General features: G+C 41.8%; 1 protein-coding gene across 1 annotated transcript; it reads right to left on the minus strand.

Annotated features, from left to right (window-relative positions):
• Window positions 1-3280: 3280 nt before the first annotated feature.
• On the minus strand, window positions 3281-7607 carry LOC125381678 (cysteine-rich, acidic integral membrane protein-like). The gene is made up of 2 exons (XM_048399111.1): window positions 3769-7607; window positions 3281-3329 (listed from the first exon to the last, which is right to left on the minus strand). The coding sequence occupies exons 1-2, from the start codon at window positions 7605-7607 to the stop codon at window positions 3281-3283; spliced, it is 3888 nt and encodes a 1295-aa protein (XP_048255068.1).
• Between the last annotated feature and the right edge of the window lie 4184 nt (window positions 7608-11791).

The raw sequence follows: 11791 nt of genomic DNA on the forward strand, positions 1-11791 counted from the left end.
GAAATTTGACATTTCAGATGTCTTTTTTGTTTCATATTCTTTCGCAGAAATCCGGGTACAGTTGTCGGTTCCAAATAAAATATATGGGCATCAAGTACTGAATAATACCCGCAAATCAGAGTGTTATTATCCCGTAGTTTAATGTACGATAAATAGTTCAAAGGTCATGTTTGGTTGATGGTTCATTACATGCTCGATATTTCCTTTAGTATTTCTGCCAAAGCGTCTTATTAGAATACAAAATAAATCTTATATAGAAAAACACCGTCTCAGTCCCAAACATTTTGGCCAGGGAAGTAAACACTTGTTCTCCATGTCCAAGGAAGGTGAAAATATATCTCAGATGTTGACGCGAACTACTCCTTCTTACGTAATCAATCCCCGATAGATCTATTCCCATGAACTGCTTTGTTTGTTTGGTTGTTGCTTAACGCCGCACTCAGCAATATTCCAGCTATATGACGGAGGTATTTAAATAATCAAGTCTGGACCAGACAATCCAGTGATTGAAATCATGAACATCGATCCACGCAACTAGGATCGATGACATGCATCAACCAAGTCAGTGAGTCTGACCACCCGATCCCGTTAGTCGCCTCTTACGTCAAGCACAGTCGCCTTTTACGGCAAGCATGGATTGCTGAAGACCTATTCTACCCCGGATCTTCACGGTCCACATGAACTGCATGTTCGAATGGCCCCACCTTAGCGTCAAACCTGTTACCGTCTGTCAAAAGGGTTACTAAATCATTAGAACATTAGAATAGAGATTATAGTGGGGTGAGTGAGTGAGTTTGGTTTTCCGCCGCTTTTAGCAATATTCCAGCAATATAAACTCATCCCCATCAAACGAGGAGTAGGATACACACACACGGGCCGGTTGGTAGCAACATGCTGTGGTCAGAATGACCACGTTCAAGCAAAAGTTTCACAATTCGTATCACGAGGTAGGCGTATTTTGGAACTCTACCAGGTACTGTGCAGGATAATTAAGGTGTTTGTGCTGCAAATCTATTCCATACGCCCACACATTGCTTTCTATACATGACTGGAATTCTCCTGGGTATTTAGACTGCCTTTTCCCTTTTTAGAGACAAAACGCTCAATAATCTAGACATTTATTATTAATAGGATTACGTTTAAAGAGAAGTCGGCTCCAAGGAATGGCGGCAACAATACGAACCTATTCAACCTGCCCACACTATTCAGATTAATTCTACGGTTTCATTCAGCTGAAAAAACATGATTTGCATAGTCCCATGAAAGACAGGTATTGATTGCAGCTGTAAATATGTAAAGTGTTATAAATAATGTGAATACATTAATGTCATCAGCCCTTGAGAAAAGTTAAACCATCTCAGACCAGACTGCTGATGGTGACTCTATCAGAACGCGGAACATCGCATCTCTTCGTGCAGCCGTTATGTTCTATACACTGTTTAATACGTAAAGGTTGATTTTGTAATGGCTCAAAACAATGGCATTGTTAATCACTGGGATGTTGTATTTTCAAGGCAAAGTCACAACCAAGAGAGACCATATTCACATCTTTTCACAACATGTTCAAGGTTTTATCGAGTATTGTAAGTGTCATTGGTAATTGGTGAAATTGGTATAAAGAACTTTTTTGTCTTAAATCGGAACTGTTTTATTTTCTTAAATTCAGACTTTTTGTAACATTGACTTTAATGCAATAATGAAAACGTTTCTCTGGTCATGTTTATCGGTGAAATGTAACTCGCCCGTCCAAGACTAAAACATCAGTCATAAAAATACTCCCGAAAATATTCAAATAAAATTATTTACTGCGATGCGATACCTCTCTGAAGAGAGGATCTTTATTTTTTTAAATTTGAGTTTGCTAAAATCAGATCTTTAACTCTGATAAAGTCATCACAAATGAGGTTGCCATGAATATCATGATGAAGTTAAAGCTGTAAGACAACTTTCATTACAATATAATTAATAATATATCTTTAATATTCTTCCCTTTTTTATTTCTATACCCCATACCACCATTCTTATTTCCTGTACTTATTTGTAACGTTGCTTTGAACAATTGTTGTAAAATTGCAAAAAATCAACTTTCTGGAGCTGTTCTATCTTTTGTTTTTCAATATTTGTAATCGTTATTTACTTGTCAATAATATATGTTTACTGTAAAGGTCTCTGCCGCACTTTCATTTCGATAACTTTCTTGTAAATGTCTCGCATAGAATACTTGTGTTTTCTGTGAAGTCCTATTTATCTGATGTTCTAAGTGGCCACACTCGGCAGTATAACAGCGGTGTGACGGCGGCCTTTAAATATTCAATCTTTACCAGACACAGTGGTTTTAGTATGATCAGTGTCTTACACCGTCAACCCAGTCACCGAGCCTGACCACCCGATCAATTTACTCGCCTTTAGCCTGCATAGGTTGCTGGGGACCTGTTCTAGCCCCAAATCTCCACGCGATGCAAGCAATAAGATGGCAGTCTAAAAGAACAGTGCAGAATATTACTTTTGGTGCTTATAGCGTAATTAACTATGCATATTACTTTGCTCAATTAATTGTCAAAGTAAAGTGGCATGGCAGCTGTTGATTATTCAAGGTTGATGATTGGACAAAGGTACCAGGACGAATCGCTTCAACAAGTTTACTGGAACTGTGGAGATTTGAAGGCGCTTCGCTTACCCGGTTAAGGGGAATAACTCTTCCAGCTTTAATACTGAACATTGCTATGAGTCAATCGTTAACCACGCCGTTACCGAAAAACTTAGCCACTTATCCTCTTGGCGACAGGTCATCATAACCTTGTTTGGCACAAGCCATTACCTATCCTTTCGAAAGATATTTAAGAAATTCAAATCAAGCAATTTGACAATCCTCCCAGTTAGTAAGATTTCGATTTACATGTATATACCAATCGTACCCATTCAAATAAAGCCAGTTGACCGTGTGAATGATACAAGTTGATACAAAGTATTTTCTCTTTCTTATTGACACAAACGAGGATACTTTATGTGACATATCGTCATGGATATTGTAGAGACGCTACTGGACAGGATGTTGTGTATACAATTTAATGCAATAAAGGACGTATGGATACTTTATATGAAGGTGAAGTTACGAGGATATATTGTGAGGCGAAACAGTGCCCAATTGTTCTTGCAACGTTTCAAGTTATACCGTAAAAGTCTGTCTCGAGTGTTCGATCTGTCCTTAGCCAAAACTCGTGATCCACAAATAGTATGTCCGTATATAATTAACGTTCCACGCACACGGCCCAGACGCAAATCAGTCTCGAGGAATACACAGCTCGACAGGCATTGCTGTGTAGATGTACCTGTTGGAATACACTATCACTGTGTTACTGTACAACATGTGACAAGGAGGAAGAAGATCCATTGAAGTCAAACGTCGTGTTAAATGTGGAGGCGATGAACAGGGTCCTGGTGCATTATGTATCAGCTTGTCCTCGTAGAGGCATCAGTAACACTGAAACACTCCCCAGTCACTGGGACATCAGTAACACTGAAACACTCCCCAGACAGTAGGACATCAGTAACACTGAAACACCCCCCAGTCACTGGGACATCAGTAACACTGAAACACTCCCCAGACAGTAGGACATCAGTAACACTGAAACACTCCCCAGACAGTTGGACATCAGTAACATTGAAACACTCCCCAGACAGTAGGACATCAGTAACACTGAAACACTCCCCAGACAGTAGGACATCAGTAACACTGAAACACCCCCCCCCCCCCCCCCCCCCCCAGACAGTGGGACATCAATAACATTGAAACACTCCCCAGACAGTAGGACATCAGCACCACTGAAACACTCCCCAGACAGTAGGACATCAGTAACATTGAAACACTCCCCAGACAGTAGGACATCAGTAACACTGAAACACTCCCCAGACAGTAGGACATCAGTAATACTGAAACACTCCCCAGACAGTAGGACATCAGTAACACTGAAACACTCCCCAGACAGTAGGACATCAGTAACACTGAAACACTCCCCAGTCACTGGGACATCAGTAACACTGAAACACTCCCCAGACAGTAGGACATCAGTAACACTGAAACACTCCCCAGACAGTAGGACATCAGTAACACTGAAACACTCCCCAGACAGTAGGACATCAGTAACACTGAAACACTCCCCAGTCACTGGGACATCAGTAACATTGAAACACTCCCCAGACAGTGGGACATCAGTAACATTGAAACACTCCCCAGACAGTAGGACATCAGTAACACTGAAACACCCCCCAGACAGTGGGACATCAGTAACATTGAAACACTCCCCAGACAGTGGGACATCAGTAACACTGAAACACTCCCCAGACAGTGGGACATCAGTCACACTGAAACACTCCCCAGACAGTAGGACATCAGTAACACTGAAACACCCCCCAGACAGTGGGACATCAGTAACATTGAAACACTCCCCAGACAGTGGGACATCAGTAACACTGAAACACTCCCCAGACAGTGGGACATCAGTAACACTGAAATACTCCCCAGACAGTGGGACATCAGCACCACTGAAACAATCCCCAGACAGTAGGACATCAGTAACACTGAAACACTCCCCAGACATTGGGACATCAGTTACATTGAAACACTCCCTAGACAGTGGGACATCAGTAACATTGAAACACTCCCCAGACAGTAGGACATCAGTAACACTGAAACACTCCCCAGACAGTAGGACATCAGTAACACTGAAACACTCCCCAGTCACTGGGACATCAGTAACACTGAAACACTCCCCAGACAGTGGGACATCAGTAACACTGAAACACTCCCCAGACAGTAGGACATCAGTAACACTGAAACACTCCCCAGATAGTAGGACATCAGTAACACTGAAACACTCCCCAGACAGTAGGACATCAGTAACACTGAAACACTCCCCAGTCACTGGGACATCAGTAACACTGAAACACTCCCCAGTCACTGGGACATCAGTCACACTGAAACACTCCCCAGACAGTAGGACATCAGTAACACTGAAACACTCCCCAGACAGTAGGACATCAGTAACACTGAAACACTCCCCAGACAGTGGGACATCAGTAACACTGAAACACTCCCCAGACAGTGGGACATCAGTAACACTGAAACACTCCCCAGACAGTGGGACATCAGTAACATTGAAACACTCCCCAGACATTGGGACATCAGTAACATTGAAACACTCCCCAGACAGTGGGACATCAGTAACACTGAAACACTCCCCAGACAGTGGGACATCAGTAACATTGAAACACTCCCTAGACAGTGGGACATCAGTAACACTGAAACACTCCCCAAACAGTAGGACATCAGTAACACTGAAACACTCCCCAGACAGTGGGACATCAGTAACATTGAAACACTCCCCAGACAGTTGGACATCAGTAACACTGAAACACTCCCCAGACAGTGGGACATCAATAACATTGAAACACTCCCCAGACAGTGGGACATCAGTAACATTGAAACACTCCCCAGACAGTTGGACAGCAGCAACACTGAAACACTCCCCAGTCAGTGGAACATCCGTAACACTGAAACACTCCCCAGACAGTGGGACATCAGTAACACTGAAACACTCCCCAGACAGTGGGACATCAGTAACATTGAAACACTCCCTAGACAGTGGGACATCAGTAACACTGAAACACTCCCCAAACAGTAGGACATCAGTAACACTGAAACACTCCCCAGACAGTGGGACATCAGTAACATTGAAACACTCCCCAGACAGTTGGACATCAGTAACACTGAAACACTCCCCAGACAGTGGGACATCAATAACATTGAAACACTCCCCAGACAGTGGGACATCAGTAACATTGAAACACTCCCCAGACAGTTGGACAGCAGCAACACTGAAACACTCCCCAGACAGTGGGACATCAGCACCACTGAAACACTCCCCAGACAGTTGAAGAGCAGCAACACTGAAACACTCCCCAGACAATTGGACAGCAGCAACACTGAAACACTCCCCAGACAGTAGGACATCAGTAACATTGAAACACTCCGCAGACATTGGAACATCAGTTACATTGAAACACTCCCCAGACAGTGGAACATCAGTAACATTGAAACACTCCCTAGACAGTGGAACATCAGCAACACTGAAACTCTCCCCAGACAGTGGGACATCAGCACCACTGAAACACTCCCCAGACAGTGGGACATCAGTAACATTGAAACACTCCCCAGACAGTGGGACATCAGCAACACTGAAACACTCCCCAGACAGTTGGACAGCAGCAACACTGAAACACTCCCCAGTCAGTGGAACATCCGTAACACTGAAACACTCCCCAGACAGTGGGACATCAGTAACACTGAAACACTCCCCAGACAGTGGGACATCAGTAACATTGAAACACTCCCTAGACAGTGGGACATCAGTAACACTGAAACACTCCCCAAACAGTAGGACATCAGTAACACTGAAACACTCCCCAGACAGTGGGACATCAGTAACATTGAAACACTCCCCAGACAGTTGGACATCAGTAACACTGAAACACTCCCCAGACAGTGGGACATCAATAACATTGAAACACTCCCCAGACAGTGGGACATCAGTAACATTGAAACACTCCCCAGACAGTTGGACAGCAGCAACACTGAAACACTCCCCAGACAGTGGGACATCAGCACCACTGAAACACTCCCCAGACAGTTGAAGAGCAGCAACACTGAAACACTCCCCAGACAATTGGACAGCAGCAACACTGAAACACTCCCCAGACAGTAGGACATCAGTAACATTGAAACACTCCGCAGACATTGGAACATCAGTTACATTGAAACACTCCCCAGACAGTGGAACATCAGTAACATTGAAACACTCCCTAGACAGTGGAACATCAGCAACACTGAAACTCTCCCCAGACAGTGGGACATCAGCACCACTGAAACACTCCCCAGACAGTGGGACATCAGTAACATTGAAACACTCCCTAGACAGTGGGACATCAGCAACACTGAAACACTCCCCAGTCAGTGGGACATCAGTAACATTGAAACACTCCCTAGACAGTGGGACATCAGTAACACTGAAACACTCCCCAAACAGTAGGACATCAGTAACACTGAAACACTCCCCAGACAGTGGGACATCAGTAACATTGAAACACTCCCCAGACAGTGGGACATCAGTAACATTGAAACACTCCCCAGACAGTGGGACATCAGTAACATTGAAACACTCCCCAGACAGTGGGACATCAGTAACACTGAAACACTCCCCAGGCAGTGGGACATCAGTAACATTGAAACACTCCCCAGACAGTGGGACATCAGTAACACTGAAACACTCTCCAGACAGTGGGACATCAGTAACACTGAAACACTCCCTAGACAGTGGGACATCATTAACATTGAAACACTCCCCAGACAGTGGGATATCAGTAGCATTGAAACACTCCCCAGACAGTGGGACATCAGTAACATTGAAACACTCCCCAGACATTGGGACATCAGTAACATTGAAACACTCTCCAGACAGTTGGACATCAGTAACATTGAAACACTCCCTAGACAGTGGGACATCAGCAACACTGAGCCTCCTGAACCGCCAAGCAAGCTTACATAGAACCATGTCCAGTACTTTGTTGTCTCGTTCTGCGTTATAGTGAGTGTATACACTTGTATTTATCACCCAAAACTTCCACGTGAGATATCGCATGACGTCACAATCAAAGGACAACACTGATCTCTCTGCCACTGAAGCTGTAGGTGTGCTATGAACTCTGGCTATTACTGTTTAGTCGCTTTGTGGCTGAAATTACGCCGATGCGACGTTAAACTTTAACACACTCACTGTTACTGTTTAAAAACAGAAAAGTTGGAATAACAATTAGGGATGATAACTGATATCCCAACCTAGTGTCTTCCAAGTTGAAGGCAAGTTGATAAAAGTTATAAAGTTATAAATATCCGAAGCTTGCCGAGTTGATAAACGTTATAAATATTCGAAGCTTGCCGAGTTGATTAACATTGTAAATATTCGAAGCCTGTCGAGTTGATAACTTTTATATATATCCGAAGCTTGTTGAGTTGATAAATGTAATAAAGATCCAAAGATTGCCGAGATGATAAACGTTATAAATATCCGAAGCTTATCGCGTTGATAAATATTATAAATATCCGAAGCTTGAAGAGTTGATAAATATTATAAATATCCGAAGCTTGAAGAGTTGATAAACGTTACAAATATCCGAATAACCGTATGTTCGACACATCAAAGTTCGTCACAGCGGTGTTTGACTGTATAGCAATGTGTAATGTCGTAAAAGGAAACAATCTCGTTTCCTCGACAAAATAGACAAAATAATTTTATTTACAGAATGCATTTATGTGAAAGTATGATCTTCGCAGCTTCTTTTGACAACAGACAGAGCGCAACAATTTCCACGTGATATCTGTCCCATAAATGTCCGTAAATTTAAAATCTAATCTAACCGAACTGAAGAATATACATGAGATTTCTTGATAAACCTATTTACCCCAACAGTACCCAAAACAGCCTCAATTACGAGTTCATTCTCGTTCGTAAGTTAAAAACAGCCCAAATACAACCACTCTTTGACGATGACTAATCGACTCAGTTATTTCTAATCTGTCACTCGCGGTGGTCAGGCTCGCTGACCTGGTTGAAGCATGTCATCGATCCCAATTGTGTGGATCGATGCTCATGATATCAATCACTGGATTGTCTGGTCCAGACTCGATTATATACAGACCGCCGTCATATAGCTGGAATATTGCTGAGTGCGGCGTAAAACAACAAACCAGCCAACCAACTATGTCACTCAGAGCTCGGAAACATGCATCTGAGTGTTTTGAATGAAAGAAAAGAAATATATAAATATTTTGTTGGGTGGTGGAAAGAAGACTAAACTTATGCGGAAACCAGAGATAAATGAAAGCTTCTTAATTTCATTGTCCTTCCATTAATTTTTTTCTCTTGTGTACATTCTCCCCGAATGTCAACAGGTGTGCATGCGCATATATCAACGAAAGATTAATGAACACATTGCACAATGTGGACTTTCTCTTTCACTGTCTTGCTGTAAAAGTATCGGCTCCACAGCACAGGATGTGATATTTATTCTAGTTCTTCAAATGCACAGAGGCTATGTGAAGTTCGTGGGTCGAGCAACTGAACTCGCAATCTTCTCGCTCATTACTGAGCACAAGGGCTGAACATGTCGACATCTTAATGCTGCATCGACTGCATCGATCACAACTCGCTCACTTCTTACTAGAATTAATTTTACGATAATTCCCTTCAAAGTAAGCTTAATACCACGACAATCTCTGATATCAGTGGGAAATGTTCCTGACAAATATATTGGCAGGGAGACGACATGCCGAAGTTAGTTCTGACTAGCGGGAATCCTCACGTGCTGGTGTACAAGCAGACGATACCCATTTTACATTTGAGACAAGCTTGATTTAGTGGAGAGGATGGAGAATGGGACGATATGAACATTGAGCACGCAAGACAAAGCTTCAGTTTCTCTTAGAAGCCATAACAAGTGTTTACTTCATCGCGACTACTAATAAAACATACTTGCTCCAACCAACGAGGGAAATATTCGTTTCAGTTAATGATGCAAGGCGTAAATTGATCACGTGTTTTTTTTAACAAAATGTTCAACGTAATGGTTTTGATACAAAATTACAATTACAATTTGAATGGAAAAAGGTTTCTGTTTGTGCGGTGATAAGGCGTAGCTTTGAACGTAGCTTTTCTACGATGACAATATACGTGCGCTAAACAAAGCTAAAAACAGATTTAAACATTTGCGTGTACAACACTGGAAAGGAAAGTTCAGAAAGTACGAGTCCTTTTCTCACAAAAAGAAAACAACCTTCTCTTTAGTTTAAAAATCGAGTATTTGTTTTTTTTATACATTCCTCCTAATTAAATCCCATTCCTATACCAGCATATCACCTAAATGCTATTATTAAACGCCATTACGGTGCATTTTCTCTTTCGTGTTTTTCGTCTCCCATTTTCAAGTCAACATGCATTTCTTCTAATAAGCAGTGTAGCCTTTGATCTTCTGGAGCGAGTAACATCACGTGACAAGTGCTTTCAACCAAAGCAAGCGTGAAAGTCGCACAAAGGCTCTCCCGTCGAGGACTACTTTGAGGTATTACAGCTCATCATCTATCAAACACAACATCTAGCCAGCCTGCATCTGTTGTACGCCAATGGGAAGCAGGGGTGATAATTGACATGATAATTATTATCCTGTACTTACTTTTATGATTAGATTATCCACTAAGATCAAGGTTATAACAGTGTGGGGGATAACAATTTTGTGCACGACCTTTCGTTTCTCACATACTTTGGGGGCACGGGTGGCTCAATCGTGTAAAGGCATAGGTTTCTTATTTGTTTGTTTGTTTGTTTGTCTGTTGTTTAACACCACACTCAGCAATATTCCAGCTATATGACGGAGGTTTGTGAATAATCGCATCTGGACCAGACAATACAGGGATTGACATAAGCATCATAAGCATCGATCCACGAAATTGGGATACGATGAAATGCATCAACCAAGTTAGCGAGTCTGAGCACCCGATCCCGTTAGTCGCCTTTAACGGCAAGCATGGGTTGCTGAAAACCTGTTCTAACCCGGATCTTCACGAGTCTATTTGTACCTAAATGCAGTTTTACAATGGGCTCTTCCATTTCTTCAAATTATTTTGAAATATTTTGACCAATATTTATTTTACAAACACCTTACAGATATACAGAACAAAGTACAACCTGGAGTCGGGTTAGATTTGGCCCGCAGAAACTTATGCTTGTCGTAATGGGTGGCAGCTCGCTGACTTGCGTGTCATCATACACGACAGCATGGTTTGTTGCTCATAATATCAGTCACTTGTTCGTCTAGTCCAGACTCGATTATGTACAGGTCAGCGTGATATTGCTAATATGTTGCTGACGGCGAGGTAAACCAACCAACAGACTTGTTGTGGCTCAACAATAATGCAGTTCTCATCACACAAGGATTAAGACTTTGAAATACTAATGGGAATTCAGACATAAACATTACATGAAGAATATGAATGTATTTTAATTTATGAAAACCAGCAACAAAACATTCGTAGCGCTTAGTGCTTTGTTGTGAAAGGGTGTTAATACTGCATGCTATGACATGACATGACATGAGGAACAAGACCACACAAACTCTGCTTGGAGTACCGGTGAAGTGATGAATCATATGTCAGCCAACATAAATTTATAATGGCCATTTAGCATGTACCACCTATTTCATTCAGACAGGGGAATAATTTGTGTTTTGTTAATTCATAAGCAGGATTATTTGGCTCGGCGTAAATGAAAAACAACATTTAAACTATTTTTTTCACATTCTTGACTTCAGAGTAAGTGATAAAAGGTAAAAACGCCATATTTTTTTTTATATATTTATTATTTTCTAGATGATATTATTTTCTACTGGATGATACTACAAAGAGGTTGCAAACTATTTTGTGAAACGTCTCTTCATATATCTACTCAACGTTTGTCGCAACAGTTCTGCGTCGGATTTGAAAACTAAATATCACAGAGGCATGTATTTTTGTAAAGGGAGTCAACATAAACTGCCGGGCAAAAAAGTATATTCTTTTGAGGGTGGCTAAAAATGAAACAAACAAGAAATGGATATTCAATGGTGATGTGTTTAATATCATTGCCGATATTACATGTATCATATCAATGAGTATCGCCACTGTTTTCTGCCTAGCAACGTTTGTAAT

This window comes from Haliotis rufescens, unplaced genomic scaffold (assembly GCF_023055435.1).
Source record: "Haliotis rufescens isolate VD_foot unplaced genomic scaffold, xgHalRufe1.0.p SCAF_19, whole genome shotgun sequence".
Lineage (NCBI taxonomy): Eukaryota > Metazoa > Mollusca > Gastropoda > Lepetellida > Haliotidae > Haliotis > Haliotis rufescens.

Excerpts from the sequence above, each read along its gene's own strand:
- LOC125381678 (XM_048399111.1), bottom strand. The coding sequence starts at position 7,607 with ATGGTTCTATGTAAGCTTGCTTGGCGGTTCAGGAGGCTCAGTGTTGCT. Across the intron at positions 3,330-3,768 it reads AATGTTATTGATGTCCCACT|GTACATCTACACAGCAATGC; the intron begins GTCTGGGGGGGG and ends GTATTCCAACAG.